This window comes from Lampris incognitus, chromosome 11 (assembly GCF_029633865.1).
Source record: "Lampris incognitus isolate fLamInc1 chromosome 11, fLamInc1.hap2, whole genome shotgun sequence".
Classification (NCBI taxonomy): domain Eukaryota; kingdom Metazoa; phylum Chordata; class Actinopteri; order Lampriformes; family Lampridae; genus Lampris; species Lampris incognitus.
Genome location: NC_079221.1, coordinates 30,988,089 through 31,013,916, shown reverse-complemented (window position 1 = coordinate 31,013,916; position 25,828 = coordinate 30,988,089). Strand labels below are relative to the sequence as shown.

The 25,828-nt window shown below is 44.5% G+C and overlaps 1 protein-coding gene across 2 annotated transcripts; it reads left to right on the top strand.

The window, feature by feature from the left end:
* The first annotated feature begins 5,897 nt into the window (after positions 1–5,897).
* dnajb2 (DnaJ heat shock protein family (Hsp40) member B2) lies at positions 5,898–25,828 on the top strand. 2 transcript variants are annotated; one of them, XM_056289712.1, is made up of 11 exons: positions 5,898–6,174; positions 8,068–8,159; positions 8,773–8,882; positions 10,681–10,734; positions 11,608–11,730; positions 12,335–12,439; positions 12,608–12,737; positions 17,063–17,133; positions 17,328–17,645; positions 23,460–23,532; positions 25,474–25,828. In XM_056289712.1, the coding sequence occupies exons 2-10, from the start codon at positions 8,095–8,097 to the stop codon at positions 23,486–23,488; spliced, it is 1,005 nt and encodes a 334-aa protein (XP_056145687.1). In that variant the 5' UTR covers positions 5,898–6,174; positions 8,068–8,094; the 3' UTR covers positions 23,489–23,532; positions 25,474–25,828. The 2 variants fall into 2 exon arrangements, with proteins under 2 accessions (XP_056145687.1, XP_056145686.1); XM_056289711.1 differs by lacking the exons at positions 23,460–23,532; positions 25,474–25,828 and having other exon boundaries at positions 17,328–22,998.

Below are 25,828 nucleotides of genomic sequence, written 5' to 3'. Positions count from 1 at the left end.
GGGGAAAAAAACCTTTAACAGGGAGAAAAAGGAATAAACCTCAGGGTTTCTTCCTAATTTTCTTCCCAACAGAGGAGGAATCTCTCTCCCAAGATGGACAACGTGCAATGGATGTTGTGTTTACACAATTTACAGAATACAACACTGAAAGAGTATAACAGAATTATAATGGAATTATAAAATTTATGAAGAATATGATGCGCAGCAGCGTCCAGACGCCACCGGAACAGCCCAGGACCCAAGCCACACGACCACCACCACCATGTAGACCAAAAAAAAGAGAAAAAAAGTCACACATCTAAGTGAGAGAAAGATATAATATTGAAACAGGATAAAAAAATTATACGGATTCATAAGATATATAAAAAGAAAATATGACGAGGAGGATGCCAAGCAGTGTCCAGGTGGCCCATGGAGACCCGGGAGGACAGACTGCACGTGTACACAAGGGAGACTCACACCATTCACACACATAGAAGAGAAAGGAGAAGACATCATTCAGAGAGAGAAAAGACACGCGAGAGAAAACGGTTTGCGATTGTCAATAATCTATACGCTATAATCTTGACAGCAGAACAGTGCTTGGTAAATCCATTGAGACAGAAACCGATCCGCCATGCAGTACAGGTTGTGAAGCACTGAACTTAAAGCCAACTAATTGTAGGCTAAGGCAAAAAGATGAGTTTTAAAATTGGATTTAAAGGACTCGACAGACTGATTGTCTGACGGCAGCAGGCAGGTTATTCCACAAGAACAAGGCCCAATAGGAAAAAGCCCTGCCACCAGCTGACTTCTTCTTAACTTTGGGTACACACAGGAGCCCTGTAATTTGGGAGTGAAGAGCTCGAGATGGAATGTATGGTTTAAGGAGCTCAAACAGGTAAGATGGACAAAGCCCATTTAGGATTTTATAAGTCAGCAGAAGCACCTTGAAGTCTGATCTAACATGGATAGACAGCCAATGAAGGGAGGCAAGAATTGATGTAATATGGTCAAATTTTCTAGTTCTAGTTAGGATTCTAGCAGCAGCATTCTGAACCATCTGATGACTTTTAGCACTAGCATCTGGCAGACCTGAAAACAGAACATTACAGTAATCAAGTCTAGATGAAACAAATGCATGTATTAGTCTTTGCGTCAGGAAAAGACAGGAAAGAGCGAATTTTAGCTATGTTAGATAAGTGAAAAAAGGCAGTCTTGGTAAGTTATTTAAAGTGAAATTGTAGAGGAGCTCAAGCAGGAGTCGTGTCAACTTTCTCTTTCGGCTACACAACGTGCACCATTTATTCCTTCACCCATAACAACAACACAAAAACCCGCGCAGCGGAAGTGTATCACAGTAAACCCGAACCGAGAAAACAGCAGCTGTAAACCAACGTTCCTACTAGCTCAATAAGGGGAATTATGTATCCCAATAACCACTACACACGTCCCTCCAGAACTCGCCTTAATACGAAAAGTCAGTGTGGCAAGGGGGGCGGATCTCTCTGCCCCAACGGCTCCGCTGAACAGGAGCTGGGGGTTGGTTAACCGCAGGCAAAGCAGCAGAGTCCTCACAGCTGGACCGGGGAAAGGGAGGGGCTGGGGAAGCAGGAGGCGGCTCGCCGGGGGAGGGGGGCAGGGCCGGGGGGCGCCCCCGCCGTGGGGGCAGGACCAGACCAACAGGGCGGTCTAAGTCCAGGTGAGCAGGCTTGAGGCGGTCCACAGAAACCCGCTCCAGCCTGCTGCCAACCTCCACCACAAAGTGCTTATCTCCAGTGTCCCGTACCCGAAATGGGCCGTCGTAGGGTGGCTGCAGGGGACCACGGTGCGCATCGTGACGGATGAAAACATACTCCGCCGACCGCAGCTCCGTGGGGACATAGGACTGAGAGCCGCCATGCTGAGAAGTGGGGACCGGTGCAAAAGCCCTGGCTTCCTCCTGCAGCGCAGTCCGTTGGCAGCTGGCGGACCAGGGAGCTGTGGCGGTGGGAAGGAAATCCCCCGGGACCCGAAGTGGCTGTCCGTAGACCAGTTCGGCGGATGAGGACTGGAGGTCCTCCTTGGGGGCCGTCCTGAGCCCAAGCATGACCCAAGGCAGTTTGTCGACCCAGCGGTCGTCCTTGAGGGTAGCCCGCAATGCGGCCTTCATCGAGCGATGGAACCTCTCGACCAATCCATTAGCTTGAGGGTGATACGCTGTGGTGCGATGGAGCCTCACCCCTAAACCCGCGGCGAATTGCGGCCCTCTGTCCGAGGAGAGGTCAGATGGGGTGCCAAAGCGGGTCACCCAGGTTCCGATGAACGCTCGGGCAACCTCAGGCGCTGTCGTGGACGACAGCGGGACGGCCTCTGGCCATCGCGTGGTCCTGTCGATCACGGTAAGCAGGTATGTGAAACCACGGGAGGGGGGTAGGGGGCCTACCAGGTCCACATTCACGTGGTCGAACCTCTTCTCAGGTACCGTGAAAGGTATTAGGGGTGCTTTGACGTGCCGGAGCACTTTGGAGCGTTGGCACTCCACACAGGTGTAAGCCCAGTCCCTCACATCCTTTTTGAGTCCATGCCAGACAAACTTTGCCGCCACCAACCTCTGTGAAGTCTTTCTGCCAGGGTGAGACAGCCCATGGACTGCGTCGAAGACCCGCCGCCTCCAAGCAGTCGGAACGACGGGTCGGGGCTGACCCGTAGAGACGTCGCACAGGAGCGTGGCGCCGGCGTCGTCGAAAGCCACATCCTCCAACTGCAGTCCTGCATGCCTGCACTCCTGGGTCGGTGGCCTGGTCAGCCGCCATCTGGCTGTAGTCGAGTCTCAAATGGGCGGCACCAGCGATGGCCCGGGAGAGACAGTCGGCGACCGGGTTGGACTTCCCAGCGACATGCCTCACGTTGGTGGTAAACTCTGAGATGTAGGCCTACTGGCGGGCTGACCACGGCTCTGCCACCTTGGCCATCGCGAACAACAGCGGTTTGTGATCGACGAAAGCCGTGAACTGATGGCCCTCCAGTAGGAAACGAAAGTGCCTAACAGCAGGAAAAGGCCAAGCAGCTCACGATCAAAGGTGCTGTATTTGCGCTCTCGCAGGTTCAACTGCCGACCGATGAAGGCAAGCGGCTGCCATGCGCCGCTCACCCACTGCTCGTAAACCGCGCCGACAGCGTAGTCCGAAGCATCCGTCGTGATGGCGATGGGCGCTCCAGACACGGTGTGCCAGCATCGCCGCGTCAGCCAGGGCAGCCTTCACATCCTTAAAAGCCTTGTCCCTCTCTGCAGACCAGTCCACGGCGTGTTTGGGGGCTGTGCCCTTCAGAGCCTCATATGGGGGGCGGAGGAGATCGGCAGCCCGGGGATGAACCGGTGGTAGAAGGACACCATGCCAATGAACTCCCGGAGGGACTGGGCCGTGTGTGGGCGTGGAAAGTCTGCGACGGGCTCCACCTTAGATGGAAGGGGGCCGCCCCGTCCTTGGTGACCCGGTGGCCCAGGAAGTCGATGGTACCAAGACCAAACTGGCATTTGGCCGGGTTAACTATCAAGCCATGCAGGCTGAGCCTCTCGAAAAGGGCTCTGAGGTGGGACAAGTGATCGGACACGGAGGCGCTAGAGACCAGGATGTTATCCAGGTACACAAAGAGGAAAGGCAGGTCCCGCAACACTGAGTCCATGAGGCGTTGGAAGGACTGCGCGGCGTTCTTGAGCCCAAACGGCACGCGCAGGAACTCGAACAGTCCGAACAGAGTTGTCACAGCCGTTTTGGGGACATCAGCGGGATGGACGGGCACCTGGTGGTATCCACGGACGAGGTCCACCTTGGAAAAGATCACTTTCCCAGCCAGGTGGGCGGAGAAATCTTGGATGTGAGGGACCGGGTAGCGGTCTTGTGTTGTTGCGTCATTGAGCCGACGGTAGTCACCACATGGACGCCACCCACCGCCAGGCTTAGGCACTATGTGGAGGGGTGAAGCCCACGGGCTGCTGGAGCGACGGATAATGCCGGGGCGCTCCATGTTCTCAAACTCCGCCTTGGCGACAGAGAGCTTGGTCGGGTCGAGGCGCCGAGCTCGGGCGTGCACCGGCGGGCCAGTGGTGACGATGTGGTGCTCAACCCCATGTTTGGTCGTAGATGACGAGAATGTGGGCTGAGTGAGGTCAGGGAACTCGGAGAGAAGATGGAGTAACACGTCCTCGTTGGAAAGCATGCTGGACAGCCTGACGGAGCCTGTATCGCTGAGTGCACACGCGTGTGAAGCGAAGGGGACGGCGTCAATCAGGCGTCGATTCCTGACGTCCACCAGCAGCCCATGAGCACAAAGGAAATCTGCACCGAGGAGGGGAAATGCCACGTCGGTGGTGAGAAAATCCCAGCTGAACCGCTGTCCGTTAAAACACATGTCAATGTGCCTTGTGCCGTACGTACGGATAGAGCTGCCGTTAGCAGCTTCCATGGGAGGGCCGTGAGCGCCCGACAGGGCGTCCACACTCGATGCAGGTACGACACTCCTCTGCGCCCCAGTGTCGCATAGGAAACGCCGCCCCGAGATGGAGTCTTGCAGGAAAAGTAGCCTGATGTCCTCCACGCCGACGCCCATGGCCACTAGTGAGCGCCGGCCTTGGCGTTTCCCGACGAGCTGAAATTGCACGGGGAGTTGCACTTTTTCGCCTTGGCCCCGAACTTTGCATGGTAAAAGCACAGGCCGGGCTCCTGTCGCCGGCCGGGGGTTGCCGCGGCGACCACCATTGAGTCACCAGGTGTTGGCGTGTGGGGGTGGGCAGGGGTGAGCGCGGACGCGCAGTGCTGCTGTTGGCTGGCCAGGAAGAACTTGTAAGCTTCTTCAGCTAGCTTGCGGCAATCGGTAATGCTGGTGTTAGCCAAAGCGGTCCGCACCTGAGCAGGCAGTTGTCGCAGAAACAGTTGGACAAAGAGGAAATCAGGTGTGTGCGACGGTCCCAGCAGATTCAGCATTTTGTCCATGAGCTCGGATGGCTTGCTGTCACCCAAGCCTTGCAGAGAAAGGAGACGGTGGGCCCTCTCGGCGTCGGAAAGTTCAAAAATCTTCAAGAGGTGATCTTTGAGCCCCTTGTATTTGTCTGCCGCCGGAGGATTTGTAAGGAGACTCACCACTCTAGTTGCAGTCGAACACCCGAGCGCCGATACCACGTAGTAGTATTTAGTAGCGTCATCCGTTATTTTGCGGATAGCAAACTGCGCTTCCGCCTAGGCGAACCATGTCGTTGCCGATGACTCCCAGAACTCTGGCAATTTGAGAGAAACCGCGTTGATTTCGTCAGCCATGTTCGTTTGAAAGATTGTCTCTGATACTACCAAGAGACAAACGTCGGGGTCACCAGAGTAGAGGAGCTCAAGCAGGAGTCGTGACAACTTTCTCCTTCGGCTACGCAACGTGCACCATTTATTCCTTCAACCATAACAACAACAACACAAAAACCCGCGCAGCGGAAGTGTGTCACTGTAAACCCGAACCGAGAAAACAACAGCTGTAAACCAACGTTACTACTAGCTCAATAAGGGGAATTATGTATCCCAATAACCACTACAAAATGGTGATTTCATTTAGAATTTAACGCGCTGTTATATGATAAACATTAACTAAAGCTGGCTACATAAAATGCCGCCTTTTACCAAATTCATGAGAGGTCCGCTAATCAGTTAAAATGAAAAAAAATACAGTCATTTCATCAAATTGCCAGTGAGCGTACTTGGGAACCGCTGGAAATGAATGGGGTTAAACGCTGTTTGGTCGCCCCACGACACCAGTTACTTCCGCATTCTCCAATTACAACAGACGTCTATGGGAGTGTCGCAGCTCTCTGGCATGTTCTAGACGTGCCCCCCCCCCCACGGCGCGTCCTCAGCTGATGATGACGTCATACCTAAGCCGCAAGAAGGGCGAAGGGGAGAGAGGCGAAAAGGGGGCTGGCTTGTGGAGTTATGGTCCCGGCAGAATAAACCCGTTTTAGCATTTGTAGTTTTAGTATTCCTCGGTCGGTGGAAAGCGAGACTAAGGCCCACCACGGGAAAGAGGTCTATTTATATTTGCAAGCCGTGCTACTCTCAATAAGGGACGAGAAGCCCATTCCGGAGGTGCTACTTTAATTTTTATTCTTTTTTCTTTTCTTTTTTGCTTTAAACTCTCGGAACGGACGTCAGAAGTGCGTACTGATTCCAGCAAAAGGTAAAAACAAAGCGGCAGGTCTGAACGAGGCATAACACAGTAATGTGAAATGGTTCATGGGGAGCCTACGCCGCTATACGCTGTACGAATGACAGTTTGTTTTCGAGCGCGGCGGCTTCGTTATGGATGAAACGTTTTGGCATCCTATAACAAAATCTCAATGAGCCTTGAATGAAACGTTTTATTTAATAGTAATGAGTAAGTCGCGCACGCGCGCGCGTGCTTTTGTGAAAAAACCGTGTGTCACAACAGCAGCTGTCAGATGCCATGATAGTGTTCAAGCTGGAAATAACACAGTAATACCGCGTTTTTACCCCCCCCCCCCCCGCCGCACACACCCACACACACTCGGTTCAACACAACGTGAGTCAGAAAGCATGGCTGCTCCAGAGGGGGGGATACCGGGCTGGTCCGAGTCCGGTTTAGTTTAGTTCAGCTCAGCTCGGAATGCATTTTAGCCCTCGATACTGGATCTGTCCTGTAATGAGTAATTGGGGTGGGGTGGGGGTATAATGCTGACACCGAGTTTGCTGGAACAATCGGGGACCCGTTCACTGAAATTGTTCTCCGATTGAAATAGTTTGGCCGAAATATGTTTACGCATTCCCCCTGGTAATCATTTAGTTTCAGTAGCCTAATCACGACAACCGGCGTAAAACGACTGCAATTGACGTGAAAAAATAATGAAGATGAAATAATGTTAAACAGATAAAAAGTACTCATTCTTCATTAACTTTTGCTTTTTTTGTTTTGTTGTAACAATGGATTGCCAGTTTGTCACACATGCCAGACAAATATCCACCAAGCCGCCACAACAGCAACTTACCCAAACAGTTCTGTTTTTTTCTTATTTTGAGAAAGAAATGCCTCAGCCCCCATACATAACTATTTTGATTCAATGCCCAAATAAGGAAATGTAGCCCAGGCTTCACTCTTGGCTTTATTTGCAAGCCAGAATGAAAAAGCAATAATGTTTTGGTAACACACTTTCTCACAAATCTCTTGATGCCGTGTAACCAAAACCGAGCTGTTGGTCTGCAAATAGAGTAAATGTTGACAAGAAGCTGTTTCTTTTCCCTTTTCAGGTTTGGGCATACAGTTGTGTAAACACCAGATTTTCAAAACCTTTTCATACAAGTGACCTTCCAATACATACTTGGACCGGCTGATGTTATTCTGCCGTGAACCCTTATCTTGAACAGAAATGCATGCTTGACCACCGGTTAGCAAGCAGGGTACAGTAGATAAAGTCAAAGCTGGAAAAAAAACATCCTTGCCATGTAATTTTGCTGCTAAAGTTTGGCCAATGAAGCAGGCCTGAGGGGAGTCTCAGGGGGTCCTTGGGTGCCAAATTGGGAATCCCTGATATAGTTTACAGGAGGCGTGACTTCACCCTGCTCAGATTCTCTTTATAAAAGACTCAGGAAAACCCCTTACATGTAATCATATTCTCACTGATAATATATTGGTTGGTTTTGATTACATCAGTCCTCGTTGAAACAGAGCAATTATGAGTCATTCGTGTTTGTTGCCACCCTGCTTCTAACGAGTGGAGTTGATATCGAATACCAGCTTTTGTCTTAAAATACCAACCACTGTAATTCACGATTTCAGTGTTCATACATTTGGACCAAATGGAATATCCCCCCCGCCCCTCTTGGCCTCTCCTTATGGAGTAGTCTGTTGAGCTGTACATCTGTACATCAGACATCACAGAATATGAGGTGGACGGTCTTAAGAGTTTTCTTGCACTGACCAATTGTGGGTATTGGAATTGAGCATTTCTTGGGATATTTCCTTTAAAGATACAAAACAAAACCAAAACAAAATTTAAAAAACGCACTGATGTTTTCTTTTTTGTTGTTGTTTTATTTTTGGTGTCGTTCGTTGCAGTTGCGTCGAAGAGCCAGAGGAGGCGACATGGTGGATTACTATCAAATCCTCGGAGTGTCCAAAACAGCCTCTCAGGAAGACATCAAGAAAGCGTGAGTATACATGGCTCTAATGGGCTGGCCCACTATTTGCACCAGGCCACACTCTTTTGGATCTTAAAACTATATTCTGTCATAAAATGCAGCTTCAGTCAATCAATCAAGTTGTATTTTTATAGCGCTTTTCTAGCTGCAACAGCCATTCCAAAGGCACCTACTACTTCGATATCAAGAGAAGCTGTAATTTGTAGTCCATTATTGTAAAACAAATGCCCTCTCACATTGTGAATCAGTAGAAAATTTGATACCTTTTTGTGTTTTTCCATGTCTGTGGACTGTGTATTTATGTGTGCGTCTATGTGTGCATCTGTATTAATCTGTTTGTATGTGTGATATGCATGTCTGCATTGGTGTCTGTGCATATGTCTCTAAATGTCTGTTTATGTGTCTGGTGTCTGTGTTTGTCTGTGTGTATATCTTGTGTGTATATGCGTGTATGTGTAATTGTCTGTGTTTTTGTTTGTGTGTTTTTGTTTGTCTTTTATGTCTGTGTTTGTCTTGTGTGTATGTGTGTGTGTGTGTGTGTGTGAGGTCTGTGTTTGTGTGTTTGCCTGTGTGTGTCTGCCTGTGTATATGTCCATGTGTGTCTACGTGTCTATGTGTTCAGGTATAGAAAGCAGGCGCTGAGATGGCATCCAGACAAGAACCCAGACAACAAGGAGGAGGCAGAGAGGAAGTTCAAAGAACTGGCTGAGGCCTATGAAGTCCTGTCTGACAGTAAGTCAGGACAGGACAACAAGTATTTTAAGTGTGTGTGTGTGTGTGTGTGTGTGTTTCTCTGATAGCATTTTTTTCAAAGTGGAACTTCAGCTGTTGACCCTCTAAGTCAATGCTAAAATATATCAAACTGTACAATGTTGAACATTTACACACAGCTAAAGAGTTTGAATACTTTCTAATACTGTCATATTTAAGACGATCACTAAGGGGGTCCGCGGTGGTGTAGCAGTCTAAGCATCGGCTTTGTGTCGATGCAGTTGCTCACTGGGGACCAGGGTTCGTGTCCCGGTCTCGTCAGATCCGACTATGGCCGGATTCGATGAAGCAGCAATAATTGGCAATGCTGTCTTCGGGAGGAGGGCAGAGTTGGCTTGTGTTCGTCACATAAATGCGTCTCTTTGTGTGTCAGAAAAGCAGTGGTTCGGCCTGGATTCGCCTTGTCACGAAAGTGGCGAGGCGTCTCCTTCGAGACTGCCGGCCAGAGAGATGCAATTGGTGAACGCATGCAGTACGAGGGTGGGTGTTTGAACTAAAATAGGGATCGATTGGCCACTAGAATTGGGAGAAAAAGGGAAAAATCAGAAATAGATTTATAAAGATGATCGCTAATGCACAAACATCCAATCCATGAATACTCAGTTGAATTGCTCATTTTAATGGTTAACGGTCTCACAGGAATGTCCTGGGAAAAATGACGTTGTACGTAGTGCTTTACATCTTCAGCATAGCCGGAGAATAAGGCAAGTAGATGAGAGTTGAAGAAGAAGTGAAGTTGCGGGTAACAAGCAAATATGGAAGAATAATCTTGTAAAAGACCTTTACTACAACATCAGTAGCTTAAACACAAGTGAAACTCTGTTTATTTGTTTAACGGTGGGGAAGGTAATGATGACTGAGGCACTGGCAACTCATTCATTTTAAGTGGATCTGAATGGATGGCTTAAAACTAGGGCTGCACAATATTAGGAAAACATGCGATATGCGATAAGGTTGTTGAATATCGCGATGACGATATGACTTGTGATAAATGAACAAATATTGAAGTATACAGTTTTAATGTTTTTTTGCTTTATGTTTGCTGCTAACATAGACCCCAGACAATTAACAGCCTATGCGCACTGAATAAAAAAATGAAATGCATTATTTCCACTCCAGCAACATGGTTTTATTGAAAAAAAAAATGCACCTGACTGCAGCCGCTATATTGACAATGAACAAATACCACCAAATTGGTTGCATGGCAATACAGTTTCTTCATCACTTTAACACAACATCTAGGCCTATTTAAATATAGCAGCTACTAGGAGTTTATATTATAAATGATTACACAACAGTCTCAATTTAAAACTGCTGTCTTACCAGTTTTGCAGAGTGAGTAACTAATGTTAGAATTTTATTTTTTACATTATATTTTGTTGTTACTGAGGTGGAATCAGTCAAGTGATACTACCGACTTTTTTCAGAGTTTGTGTTGACTTTTTTCAAAGTCAACACAAACTGCATATACCATTTATCGCAGTTCAAGCAGTCTTTTGCGATACGTATATTGCGCATGTTGATATTGCGATGAAGGTAAATTTTTGATCTTCTGTGCAGCCCTACTCAAAACCCACTGCAACTACCATGTAATACATAGGTGTCAGCAGGTTAAACAAAATATTGGTCTTCAGGATTGTAATTTAAAGTGACTTTATTTACTAAGAGTTTCACTTTAATTATTTTTTTGTTGTATTGACGAGTGACTTAAAATGTATTTCTCTGCCCTTATTGGCTCTACCCTCTTCTTATCTTACAGAGAGCAAAAGAGAGGCATACAACACCTATGGGAATGAGAGGATGCGACACAGAGGTAAATAAGAAGAAAAACTATAATTCAGCAATGTTTTGTGTTGTGCAGCTGTAACCACATTTAATTGCCCTGCATTTTCCATGCTTGGTGAAGTACTGTTACTCTGTCACACTAGGGTTAAAGAGGAACAGTTTGGAAAGTCTTACAGAACTAGTGCAAATGAGAGATGGAGACATATATTTTAGCTAGTACCTAGCTGATGACTCAATGGGATAGTTTGCAAGTTTTGAAATCCTACTATTTTTCACTCACCACTAGCGGTGTCGATTAGCCGATTTAATTTTCACGTTCATCATCCTGTACCTCACACTGGACATGCAGCTGTTGCTAACCAGCTGCATTGCAATGCAAGTCAACAGGGACATTAGGGAAGTTTTCACCCATTTAAAAAAACACTTAATGGTTCAGCCAAAGTCAGCATAAGAGCAGTCAGTCATAAAGAATTTAGGTGGTTATTTCAAAATGTTAGACATTTTAAATCCCTTTTAGTGCTTGCTGGGCCTGTGTTATTTGCTGTGCTCAATGGTCTTCCAAAATTTTGAATTACCCTTTTAAAATGCCAGTGTTAATAGAAATTTGAAACTTGATTATTAACCTGTGTTTGTTCTCTTCTTACTCTTTTCCACCCATCTGTCTTTTCCTTCCTCTCCTTCCCTCCCTGTCCACTCTTGTTCTCCCCTCTGTAACCCTTTTTTTCTTTCTCTTCACTCACTCTGCCTTTTCTGCCTCATCCGTTTTTATTCTCTCTCCCTCCTCTCCTGCATCTTTTCTCTCTTCCTTCCTTCTCATTTAACCCTTGTACCTATCTTTCATGCCTTCCCCCACCCTTTCTCTTCTCTATCAACTCCTTGCTGCTTCCCGTTTCATTTCCAGGTTCCTCCAGTTCTCCAACAGATTTCCCGTCAGATTTCCCAGGGTTCACCTTTACATTCCGCAGCCCAGACGAGGTGTTCCGAGAGTTCTTCGGGGGCCAGGATCCCTTTGCTAGCTTCTTCGGTAGGCTACACCACTTTGTACAGTGGACTCTAAACGTTTTCATTGCCATTTCCATTAGTGTAGCCATCGGGTTCTCATAATGATAAGATCATCCATCCATCCATTATCCAAGCTGCTTATCCGAATTCGGGTTGTGGGATGCAGGAGGCTATCCCAGAAATCATTGGGTGGCAGGCAGGGGAACACCCTGGACAGGTTGCCAGGTAATAATGATAATATTAAGGGAATAAACATTTTCCTTTATTTGTTTGCAGGCATCTTTTTCACCTGTTGAGGACCCCCTGGGGGTCCTTCTTTGAAAATCATTGGTGCATTACTCCATGCATTTGATTGTATAGCATGAATTAGATGTAACAAAGTTCTCATTATTCAGTCATCAAACTTCATTTTATAAAGCACATTTTGTACATTCAGATGCACTTAACTGTGCTGTGCACAATAGCAGGTGAAACGTAAGTAAAAAGGAGAAACGTGAAAGAATATTGAACTTCTTGGCTCTTACTTTGCTAACATCTCTTGGAACAACTCTTAACTGCATCTTATCTGACATTCGGTCTACAAGTTCATCCCTGCTCCTGTATAATTATGTCTCTCTCTCATTCAGATGACTTCTCATCCTTTGGAGGTGTCCATGGTCATGGTTTCCATGGACACTCAGGATCCTCTCGTCTTGGCCCAAGTCGATTCTTCTCTTTTCCCTCATCAGGAGGTAAGCAGTCACTTTTCCAAAAATATTATCTGTGATTCTCTTTGGTACATTGCAGTAACAGAAGACATCATGACTTTCTATCAAAAGCAAACATTTAGGAATTTTGCCATGGGATTCAACTCCTCAATGAAATCAAAGTCTCTTCTCTCTTTTCCTCCCCTGTAACAGATTTCACTTCCTTCTCTTCTTCGCTGGGGGGTATGGATGGGATGGACAGCATGGGAGGAGGGATGGGCAACTTCAAATCTGTCTCTACTTCCACTCGTATTGTGAATGGCAAACGCACCACCACCAAGAAGTATGTACAATCCTCCCCAGAAGTGACTTTTTCTTACGTTGTGAACCAAACCAATCTCGTGAGTCGATCACGTTGATTTTCTGAGCAACCATCTCTGCCATCCACTTTGGCTGCCCATGCTGTTTTACATTTCTGCCGCATTTGACCGGCCTTTTTAAAATTGATGTCAACGAGAGGGAGGTCATTACCAGTCTCACTAGAAAGATCAAAGTGATTAACTTGAGAGACTTGTCTGGTGCCATTGGCTTATATTTTGCTGCTTCTTGCTGCAACGATCCTTCACCTAAAGCTAAAAAACCTTCAGTTACATAACCATTTTAGGTATGTGGTGAACTGTGCCAAATCCCTCTTGACTATTTTGTAAATTTCACTGGACTGCTGCAAATGCATATTTGAGTCCATCTGTCCATGTCCAGGGTGGGTTATCATGTTAGCTGTACTAATAAATGGGCATAAAGCTAGCAATGTTGCACATGGCTTTCCACATTGGAAAGTCTCATTAGATTTCATAATAGACTTGTAGGCTATCCCATCACAGCAGTTCTCATTGATGCTAGAGTCCTTGAGCAAAACAGATTCCCTGTCAGCTCCAGTGGTGCCACTCTACAGATTACAGTCTGAGCTCCCAGTAGAGGTCAGCAAGTGAATGGTTTAATTTATTTTCTTTCTTTTTTTGTTTAAAAAAAAAATTCCCCCCTTTTTCGCCCCAGTTGTATCCAGCCAGTTACCCTGCTCTCTGATCTGTCCCGGTCGCTGCTCCACCCCCTCTGCCGATCCAGGGAAGGCTGGGGACAACCATATGCCTCCTCCGATACATGTGGAGTAGCCAGCCACTTCTTTTCACCTGACAGTGAGGAGTTTCGCCAGGGGGACATAGCGCGTGGGAGGATCATGCCATTCCCCCCAGTTCCTCCTCCCCCCGAACAGGCACCCCGACTGACCAGAGAAGGCGCTAGTGCAGCGACCAGAACACGTACTCACATCCGGCTTCCCACTCGCAGACACAGCCAATTGTGCCTGTAGGGACACCCGACTAAGCCGCAGGCAACATGGGGATTCGAACCGGTTATCCCAGTGTTGGTAGGCAACGGAATAGATTGCTACGCTACCCGGACACCCTATAGTTTTTGTTTTTCTTTTTGCTGATGAATGGGATATTACAAAAGGAATCTGAGCATACATTTTCCAGTAATCCACAGATGCTGTTAGAATTAGAATGCCGAAAAGGATTTTATAAATTAGCCCCTTTCATTAATATGCCAGGCATTTAAGTGTGCTGTTATTCGGAGGGACCTAAAAAGTAAAAGGTCTGTTGCTTTCCTGAAACGCATTTGGGTTCTTTGGGAGCAATTAATTAACATTTATTTAATGGCACCTTTCATGACACTCAAGGTCACCTTACATTAAACACAATAAAATGAAACAGTTAAAAAAAACGTTAGTGTAATCAACAATAAAAAACAATAAGCTAACCAGCAGCAGCAGTTAAAAAAAGATGTATTTGGTGGTGTTAAAGTTAGTGTGCTAGTTTAAAAAGGTGGGTTTTAAGAGCAGTTTTGAATTCTGTAATGGAGTCCTGTAAGACGATGTGACAGGGAATGGAGTTCCAGAGTTTGGGTGCAGTATAGCAGTAAGCCCTGGCACCCATTGTGCTGAGGTTGATGCTGGTAGTGCCAATAGACTTGCTGGTGAAGAACGCAGGGAGCGAGATGAAGTGTAGGTCTGAAGGAGGTCTGTGAGATAAGCAGGGGATAGATTATGAAGAGCTTTGAATGTTAATAACAAAATTTCATCATTAATTTGCTGTGACACAGGAAGCCAGTGTAATTGAATCAGCAGGGGAGAGACATGGTCAGTGGACTTTGAACGTGTAATAATCCGTGCTGCGGAATGCCGGATGAGATGAAGTCGATGAATAAGTTTGTTGGGGATGCCTGCCAGGATTGCATTGCAGTAGTCAATGCGTGATGTGACCAAAGCATTGACTAAGACTTCCGTGGAGTGTTGTGTTGAATCAGGGCGTAGTCTGGAGATGTTTTGCAGATGGAAAAGGGCAATCTGGGAGACATTGTATATATCCCTGGAAAAGGAAACTATCTAGGATAACACCAAGGCTTTTAGCCTGAGCAGAGATGGATATGGTGGCTCCAGCAATGGGGAGTGAACAAATATTAGTTTTTGAGAGTGTAGATTTAGTGCCAATGAGGAGTAGCTCAGTTTTACTACTGTTGAATTTCAGATAATTGTTAGTCATCCAAATCTGTATATCATGGAGACAAGCAGTGAGGGTACTGGAGGGGAGAGTGGAAGTGGGCTTAGTGGACACGTAAAGCTGTGTATTAGCATAGCAGTGGACATGGATACCATGGTGCCAGCAGATGTTGCCAAGAGGGAGGAGTTAAATGATAAAAAGGAGTGGCCTCAACACTGAACCCTGTGGAACTCCATGAGGAACTATCAATCTTTCTGACTGGCAATTCTGAATTTGTACAAAATGTGTCCTGTCTGTAAGGTAGGAAGCAAACCACTGACACACAGTGCCCCCAACTCCAGTGCTAGCCAGACGATTCATGAGGAGCTGCTGGGTTGTCATATCATAAGCTGCGGTGAGGTCAAGGACGATGAGGATAGAGAGCTGACCGGAGTCAGCTGCACGAAGGAGGTCATTAGCAATCTTAACCAGGGCTGTTTCTGTGCTATATTTGGGAGGAAAGTCAGATTGGAATTGTTCAAAGAGATTATTGTTATCAAGGTAGATCTGGAGTCGAGATGCAACTACCCTCTCAAGGATTTTGGCAATGAATGGTAAATTGGAAATAGGCCAGTAGCTGTTTTGGTCAGTAGAATCTAAATTAAAAATTTTCAGAGTTGGTCTGATTAAGGTACCCTTCAGTGAAGGGGGAACTGTACCAGTGGACAGAGAGCAGTTGATAATGGAGGTTATCAGGGAGATGATCGAGGGTAGGCATGTTTTGACTAGGGTTGTGGGAATTGGATCCAGGTGACGTGTGGAGGTGCTAGACTTAGTAATAACTTCAGAAATGTGATTTTCAGTTGGAAGTCTGAAGTCACATAGGACAGTTGGATGGGGACAGTTTCATGGCACTTGCTGATGGCGAGTCAGTCTGCATGATGTTAGGAGAGGCTAGCTGCTCATGAATGATACTAATTTTGGAGTTGAACAAAGTAGCAGAGCGTTGTTCATTCGAACGGTTATTGTGCATATTGTTTTCAGGTAGATTTAGTAACCTTTTAACTGTGAAGAAGAGTATTCCAGTATTCCCTTCAACTGTACTGATGATATTTGCATAATAGGATGTTTTAGCTGTTGAAAGGGCCTTTTTTGTAATGAAGTATATGGTCTTTAATTTAATTATGAATGTTTAAAAATATTGAGGAATCTAAGCATATCTGTGCATCTACAAAAATCCAATAGGCTAAGGGTGATAGGATTCAGAAATTATTTGCACGTTTTTTTTACAGTGAAATAAAAAAAACCTAAGAATGCAAAATGTGTTCAGTGGAACATGTGTGGACACTGGGTATGCATCATACAACCTTCCCATATTAAGTATTACATTATTGAGAATCATATCATACATGCCAGCAGCCATACCAACATGTACCCTGGCTCTATCAAATGACAGAAGCTAAGCAGGTATGGACTTGGCTAGTACTTGTATGGGAGACCTCCCGGGAAAACTGAGTTGAGGCTAGAAGTAGTGTTGGTGGGCCAGTAGGAGGCAGTCTTCTGTCTGGTCCTAATAAAAACAACAAATACAAATCCCAATGCCTCAGTGCAGTGACTCTGGGCTGTAGGAGATGCCATCCTTCGGATGAGACATTAAACGGAGGTCCTGACTCACTGTGGTCATTAAAGATCCAATGGCACTTCTCGCAGAGTACGGGCTTCCCTGGTGTCCTTGCAAAATTCCCAACCTGGCTCTCTCCATCTGGCCACCTAATCATCCCCCCATGTAATTGGCTCAATGATTTCTCCCTCTCCACATCAAGCTGATGTGTGGTGAGTGCTCTGGTGCAAAATGGCTGCTGTGCATCACCCAGGTGGGTGTTACACATTGGTGGTAGTTGAAGTGAGTTACCCCCTTCAATGTGAAGCACTTTGGGTGTCTAGAAAAACGCTATATAAAATGTAATGATTATTATTATTATTATTGTGAGAGAACATTAGCATACTTAAAAAGTACTTTATACTGGTAACAGAAGACATTTAAGGAACAGGTGTACAATATAAGGAAGGAATGGGGATGTGTTCATTTTATTTATATCCCTAATGTGTGCTTGTGTGTGTACCTTGTGCATAGGATCAAAGAAAATGGGCAAGAAAGAACAGAGATTGAGGAGGATGGGGTACTGAAGACTGTTCTTATTAATGGTAAGTCCATACACGCAGAATAGAAAATTAGTTTTCAGATGCACGTTTGTCCCATCTGCTGCGTACCTACCTTCCATTTTCCTAGAACACTCTTACTTCTGCTCTTAGCAGTGTGTTTCTGTGTTTCCCTGAGTATGTGTTTTTCATGTTAATGGAATTCACTGTACATGCTTGCATGACTGAATTCTCCCCAGGCGTGGAGGATGAGATGGCCCTAGCCTTGGAGCTGAGCAGACGAGAGCAACAGCCCTCCTCCCGTCAGTCACCACACCAGCCCCGCCTCCAGCAATCCAGACCGCCCGCTGAGCCTGACAGGTCCCGCTCCAACCCTCATTCTGCAGCTGCACAACGGTCATATAGCTCCGCTCCTTATTTCCATTACAGTGGGGTAGGGGGAGAAAGTGAGGAAGATGAAGATGACGAAGATCTGCAGATGGCGTTAGCATGCAGCCTGTCAGAAATGGAGGCCCAACAGAGAGCGGCCTCAACCACGGCGACCGACTTCATCTCAGGTGCTGGGGGTGGGGTCAGAATCATGATTGATAGGACTGGGGGCAATAAAGGAGGTGTGACTGTCAACATTGTTAAAAACCAGAGCACAGCGGATAGTGGAAATACAGGGAAAGATGTGAAAGGTGGAGGTTTTAAGAAAGGGCAGGTAAAACCAGGCTCAGGTCCTTTAGCTCAGGGGGTGGATGAGGGGGAGGTAGTTGTTGTTCTCCCCAGGGAACCAGGGGTCTTGTCTGCGAAGCAGGTAGATCATAGTCCCCCAGATACAGTTGCACCCACTGCGACCAATACAACTCCACAAAAGCACTATGGTGGAAATTGTGAACCTGCTCCAAGGAAAAATGATGCTAGAGAGAAAAAGAAAAAGAAGTGTAGGTGTATTGTGTGCTGATACCATTTGATTTTCCGTGTGTGTGTGTGTGTGTGTGTGTGTGTGTGTGTGTGTGTGTGTGTGTGTGTGTGTGTGTGTGTGTGTGTGTGAGCATGTTTCAGCATGTATTGTTTTCCTCCATAATACCCAACTGATCCTTACAATAATGCTGTAGATTGTTTGCCAGGGATTGGTATAGTGCCTCTAATAGTCACAAGATTTTTACATACACTAACCTGTAAAAAGAATGTTGAATCCATCTTGATAAAAAAGTGTTATTGCGTTGCTTTTGCTAGTGTCAACTCGTTGCATATGCTGCATGAAGCAGAGAGCTAAAATATTGTTTGTAAATGGAAATATTGTATAGTTTTTATAAGGTAAGACAATGCAGGCCTATTGAATTATCTGTGAGTTTACATTTGCCAATTACAGTTTGTTTAGATTACAAGGAACTGAATTGGATGAAGAGATTCAGATGCAGAAAAAAAATATGGATAATTTAACTTAGTTAAATCAAATGAGGGATTCTATTGTCTTTAAAGTTTTAGGTATGGTTTGTGCACATACAATACAGGCATGCATGCATTTATATGTGTGCGTGTGTGTGTGTGTGTGTATGTGCATATCTGTGAGTGTGTAAGCGATTTCTGTGTGTCCTGTGTCAACACTGTATATCTGTGCATAAGCGTTTGCCTTTCTGGGTTAGTTCAGACCCTGTTATGGAATGTTTCCCATACAGGCCATCCTTGTTTTGTCCAGCAATGAGAATGTGTCACTCTTATGTCATAGCACCGTGTTTTAGTTAGATTGGTTTCAGCTGGGGTGTCCAGGTGGCGTGGCGGTCTATTCGCCGGTTCGAATCCCCATGTTACCTCCGGCTTGGTTGGGCGTCCCTACAGACACATTTGGCTGTGTCTGCAGGTGGGAAGCCACATGTGGGTATGTGTCCTGGTTGCTGCATTAGCGCCTCCTCTGGTTGGTCAGTGTGCCTGTTCAGGGGAGAGGGGGAACTCGGGGGAATAGTGTGATCCTCCCACGCGCTACGTCCGTCTGGTGAAACTCCTCACAGCAGCTGACGAATCCACATGTATCGGTGGAGGCATGTGGTAGTCTGCAGCCCTCCCCGGATTGGCAGAGGGGGTGGAGCAGCAACCGGGATGGCTCGGAAGAGTGGGGAAATTGGCCAAATACAATTGGGGAGAAAAAGGGGGAAAAATCCCCCAAAAAAAAAGTCAAAGAAAAAAAATAAGATTGGTTTCAACTAAGCCCAATGTTACTAAAACAATGGGTCATGCCTTGTTCTGTTTGGTCTCAACATGACAAGAGGACTGTTTGTGATTTGATTGATATCATCCCCAGTTTGAGAGTAAAACTTTAAGGAAAACTTTTAGTTGCAGTGCCAGAATCTTTGCATTAATTATTATTTGTTAAAAAAACCCAAAACAAAACAAAAAAACCCTTGGCCCTACAATGGTTTTGCAAACTGCCCAGTGTCAACACTTTCTGCCCATTGCCTCCAGTCCTCCATGATACTGATCTTGACTAAGCAGATATAGAAAATTAATGAGAGAATCAATAAATTGATGACAATTCTTGATAGCTCTTACCGAGCAACTGATATTGATCTCCAAAACATCTAAGGTTGCAAAAGGTCTCTTTGAGCCACAGTAGAATGCAGAATACACAAGCTGGCCCCCTGACTGCACAGTCACCAGGCTATAGTGGAATTTGGCACACACAATACAGACAGACAGCGTTGCTCTAATGGAACAGTCAAGCGTTCATAATGTAGCACACTGTTAATAGTAAGGAAACTGAATTCAGGCAGTGTTGCAAAATCTTGCCAATAGTCTAAATGTGACAACTTTTTAAGTAAAGTATTGTCATTTAGCATATGCTCAAAAAACACTAAACAGACAGAATCTAAAATTAGTGATAGTCTTTGCTTTGTAGATATACCTGATATGAATACTACCTTTAATTGAGCTTTGAAAGTGAAGCTCATTAAATGCAAGGTAGCATTTTGATTAGCTCATTTGGGTTCAGGGTCAACCATTGTTCAGATCAAACAGAGCTTGGTGAATGTACTGTTTAATGGAGAGGAGCAAAGGTTTTATTCACTCGAATTAGAGAATATAGCATTGTCCTTTGCACAGCATCTGTGATGACAGGGCAAAGTAACATTAAATAATAATATGACTATTTTATTTAACATCCATTTTGGTGCCTTTTTTGCATGCGTTTACAGTGATCTACTATGCATACACTGCCATTCCAAATTTCCAAATGTGCAAAGTCCAAAAGGAAAGCGTCTTGTCAGTTTTTAGTGCCATGTATTTTTGTAGAGCTACAGTGCCAAAGGTACTTTGTCAGGTTCGGGACTAGCCTTTGTTTTTGACCAGGATACCATTGCCCCTCTGCAGCAAGTCAGAGCAGCCATTTTGAATTGATTTAAACTGAAACGAATACATCCCTTGTGTGGTTGGTACAGGGACTCAGTGGTTTGTATTGCTATATGGAGTTTTTGTGTTCTCCATGTCTTTGTGTGGGTGACCTCCCACAGTCTAGTCCCTGATGGTATACGCTCTGGTCCCACAACCTTCAACTGGATTGAGCAGGTATAGATGTCGAGTAAGACTCCATTCATATATTCATTTCAATTTGATTGGGGACTTAAAATTGTGGCGTTTATCAAGAATGCACAATCCACCATGGAATTTAATAAATTGCGTGTTGTTGATGCCAACATTTGCCAGTAAAGGACTAACTTCTCTTATCCTATTTACCATGAAAACATGGTTATAATCATGGCGTTTGGTTGTAATATCTAGCCATGACTCAATATTGGCTGCCTATGTATCCTGAAGAAATTAGAATACATCACTTGGTTAAATTAGGTTTAAAAGCTCACAACTAATGCCAAAAGTATTAATCAATATATTAATGATATTAATGATATTTAAGTGGACTGAAAGAATGTGAGTGAATAAAAAAAAATTGTACTTGACAAAATTGCGATGTTAAATCTTTAAACTTTGTCATAGAGTTACAGGTAGTGACTTTGAATGCCAAGATTAGATTACTGCTTAGATGGATGAAGAGTCACTGGAACAACAGGGATAGTGGTTTGTCGGCACATATTTCCCCGCTTTATGCTCTGCACCACAGAAGGGCAGCCAAGACAAATGGGGTCCTATATGAATAAGGATATAGCCCTTCATGTAGTTATTGGCGTTATGTGCAGGAATGCCTTTTTCCTTAAATGTGTGCCCATGCCCAAAAAATGTCTGCACACAGTCCTAGCTGTGTGGAGAAGATGCATCAATGCTATAGTGGGAAGCTACCCAGCTCATCTCTATATAATTACAGAGGCGCATGTGTCAGTGTGTGTGAATCAGAAAGACAGAGCAGCAAACTCTTTGACCCTGCCCTCGGCTGTTTAGTAAATGTTACCATGGTGAGGCTGGAGATGACCCAAGCTATCCTTTATGCTGCCTGTACACACACACACACACACACACACACACACACAATGTCACACTAACAACTGTCCAATTGAATGGCTGTTTTCAATGCCGAAATGATATAATGGGCATCATTCATCAATTGTTTGTATGCACAAATTTGTTCTTACACACCCATGGGATTTTGTAGCCCTGACGTTTGTCTCAGAGGCCAGTGTAGAACCTGGGTAACCCATGAATTTAGACACCAATTGGCTAACACTGATGTCTTTGCAAGCCTGGGTGATTGGTCGTAGCAAGAGGTAGATCATAGATGTTAGGGGAAAGGAATTACAAATAGCCATCAGACTTTGCCGCTGTCTGTCAGACAAACTAGAGGGCTAAACAATTCCATGGGTGTGTAAGAACAAATTTGTACATACAAACTATTGATGAATGAGGCCCTTTGTGAGTATACACTAATGATATAATGAGTTTATGATTTCATTGGCAATACATTTTACAATGGAGAGAGAAGAGTATGGCGCCAAAAAGGGTTAGATGGATAATACACGCAGCCATATAATGAGATGGCAAACAAGAAAAAGCAAAAAGAAAAAAAATTGGCTTGTTGGTCAGTCTGCACATGACTGAAAGCGATTTGAGAAAAGCCAGTTGGTGTCTCAAAGAACTCGCATTTTTGTTTTACTATGTTATGCTATTGAGTGAAATTATAACCTTTGCTCTGACAGTGTTAACGATTCGTTTTCGTTTTTTTTCCTTCTTTGCTGCTGTACAAGGACACAAAAGTTCCAATGCGCATCTCGTAACAGTGTCTTATAGCCAAGTCCGTGCTGCTTTTCTGTACTATTGTGATGTATTACTGTTCATTGACCTGGTTAAATTGAAATGTTTGAAATGTCCGCTTGAGTTAGGTCTCATGTTCTTATTTTACACTAACTAGCTTTCACAGTAATTGCCATCACTAGCAAAAAGCAAGCATATTTACACTTGGACTATATTAAGACATCCAAACCATTTCAGATCAATTTAGTCCTGGTCCAGTAGTTGTCTTCTTCCAACTGTTATTTGTGAATGTGGAAAGACACTGAGACAGACAGGGAGAAACGGCGTGAATATTGCAGTGTGTTATAATTGTACTTCATTGAACTGGCTTGTTTTGCTGTTTCTTTACTTTCGAGTTGTTAAAAGGGAAATAACAGAAATAAAACCAACTAAAAGGAGAGATGCAATATTTGAATTATTTTAGAAAAACGTGACAGAAATGTGGCGGTGTTTCATTATTATTTTTCCAACAATCAACAATAATTTTCTGTTCCTTCCTCTAACTCTTTCTTATATGATCAGTATCGTTATGGCTAAATTTAGTTCTTTTTTCTTTCCAAAATTAATTGTGAACTTATTGAAAAGTATGCTTCACAAAGGAATAGAAATATTTCATGTATAACTCTGTGTGCACCGATGAGTTTGTGTCGACATTAAGCTACCAATGAAAAGATCAGGTTTGGGTTGGCTCAAATTAAAAATCAATTTCTTTTTTCATACATCTGCTTTCTGAAGTTTTTTTAATCATTGAACTGAAATATAATTAGTGATTAGACTTGAATCACAATAAAAGGAACTGAATTACAACAAGTGACGTGACGTACAATAACATGTCATGTCACTTGTTGTAATAAACTTTTGTGAGACTGATAGACATGCAGACGTTATCCTGCTGCCATTTTGTGGCATCACTACAGATTAAAATCATCATAGTGTATAATACTAGGACATCGTTTGAGGATGCGTTTCACTTTGTACCGTCCTCTACTTGTCCAGTTCTTATGCCATAATTCCAGAAAAAAACAAAAAACAACTTTGACTCAAGCCAAACATCGTATACATTTTAGTACCGTACTTTTTAAATCTAAGTTTATGATTCATTTTCTCTTTCTATTGTGTCTTTCTTGTGTGCTTACACTTCCTGCTTCCTGTTTCAGACTCAGACTTCCAGGCCTTCACGGGCTAACCTGATTGGCTCATGCTGCTCTGTGCCCTAACCCCTGTCCTGAGGTAAATAACGAGGTTTAACCTCGTTCACCAGTCAACTCTGACCTTCCTTAGTAAGCCTTCATCCTGCCTTTCCCCTCAAGATCCCTCTCCATCAGGGGGCGCAAAAAGTCTCAAAGTTTAATTGTAGTTTAACGCCTGTAGTTCTTGGCATACCCAGTGCTTAAATTGAGTCACATCCTGCTGAATCCTGTTTGCGCAAATCTCTCAATTTGGGTGTTTGCATTCCGATATTTGCTTGGAAGGATCCAGCAATTATCATTGCTCACCTACCAAGCTGTTCTGCGTTTGCTGGAAATCCAGCGGCATATATTTAATTTTGCACCGGTTTGGTTCACTTAGCGTTGAACGATTTGCCTCCAATACTGCTTGAAAAAGTGCCAAAGGAAGCAGAAAGGAGGCCTGCCTTGGCCATTCACGCTAGCTTCTCTTAAAGACGCATGTCATCATCATCATCATCATCATCGACGTTCACCTGAAGCGAGCATGACTGGCCTCTCCGTTGGAGAAGCGTGTACAGGCAGTCTCAGGATTACAAACGAGTTCCATTTTTGAGTCTGTTCGTAAGTCGAATTTGTATAAGTCAGAAGTTACGTACAGTTCACATCTAGCGTCAATTAGTCAAATGTTTGTCTGAGTGTATATTTTACCTAAAACATCAAATATAATAGTTAAGTAATAATAAATTTAACTACAGTACAGTATTTATAATTGAGAGAGAGAACGTGTGTATTGGTATAAAATACATTAAAGAAACATTTCTTACATTTCAAACTCCCCACCTGCCACTGTCATGGGAGCGGGTTGCGGCCGGTGGAGGCCGGCCGTTTGACGCCGGAAATGAGAGCCCGCTCGAGGCTCACCTCCCCGCCTCACCGGGCAAGTGAAAAAAACAAAAACGATAAGAGCGTTTCACCTCTATGAATGCTTCATTATTTCCAATTTCGTTTCAATTGTGATAGTTTTCCTTCTCTTCGATGCATCACCGCCACTTGCATCAGATTTACGCTTTGAAGCCACGGTTACGAGAGTAAACACACGAAAAATGTAAGTCAAAACAAAACGCACCCAACGTTTACGTGATCTGACTTAAAATGGTGATGACGGTGTGGCGTTATTCTCCCTCGGGCCGACGAACTGCCTAAAACGCGCAGTGTTTTGAGCATCGCCCGAAGTAGTCCGTCTGTCCGTTAGTACGAACCATTGTGTGTAACTTTTTTTTTTTTAAATAATAGGCTTTACGGAGGTCGGTTCGTTAGTAGGGTGTTCGTAAACTGGGGACTACCTATAAGTTACCTTGAACCAGTTCATTGGCGCTCAACCATGTCCGCATTGTATCGTTACCCATGGACGTGCAGCTAATGCCACCGGATGTGTGTCAGCGGGTGCCGACGAAGGGTGCATCGCTTAACTCCTTTACATTTCTGCTCAGCGGTAATACAAATCTAATATTCAGATTATAGCACTGCCGAGACTCTTTCGGACTTTTGCCACCTTACAGGCAGTGTATTTTGCGCTCCCCCTTAAACTACACCGGTGACCTGGGCTGCATTTGAGTTAGATGGGTTAGCGTGACGTCATTCTGTATCTATTGTCACCAGACCCCTTGTGTGTCCCTTTAATTCTGGCGATTCTCAATTTTCAGATTAAGCACTGGGCATACCATTTACTTGTTTTTGCTGACTTTCTGGTGTATGGTTAGTTTATAGTTTGTCAATTTGAGTGTCGCACTTAAAGTGGACATGTAAACCAAACAGGAGCAGATTCTTGTTGATTTGTTATTTTTGCTTTTCATCTTCTTTTTTTTGGTATTTTTTTTGGCGTTCTGAAGTTAAGGCTAAAAAGTAAAGTATTACTTTTAAAACGCAGTTGTTTGTAATGTGTTACATTACAGCCGTTGCTGTGGTAACGCTTAAACTTACTTTTGTACATCTACCCCCACAGGTCAAAGGTCAATCTGCCATGATGCACTTATATCTCTGCCTACCCGGCTTCTCTACCTGCTGAGCAACATTTTTCAAAGTTTTATTTGAAAAAGAAAAAGAAAATGGATTCAGATAACTGCTGTGTGATGTCTTTGTGTGTGTGTGTGTGTGTGTGTGTGCGTGTGTGCGTGTGTGCGCGCGCGCGCGTGCGTGCGTGTGTGTGCATGTGTATGTATATGCACAAGTGTGAATAGTGGCCGAGAGAGACAGAGTGAGAGAGAGAGCAACTGATATTGGGAAAAAGACTGAAATATTTGTATTTTGAATCTCATAACACCTCTAATCATCTCTATTAAACAAAACTGAATTATAAA

Bases quoted from the DNA above. Each gene is read 5' to 3' on its own strand.
- dnajb2 (XM_056289711.1), top strand. From the start codon at position 8,095: ATGGTGGATTACTATCAAATCCTCGGAGTGTCCAAAACAGCCTCTCAG. The intron at 8,883-10,680 runs GTAAGTCAGGAC...CTTATCTTACAG, and splicing joins CTATGAAGTCCTGTCTGACA to AGAGCAAAAGAGAGGCATAC. The intron at 11,731-12,334 runs GTAGGCTACACC...TCTCTCATTCAG, and splicing joins TCCCTTTGCTAGCTTCTTCG to ATGACTTCTCATCCTTTGGA.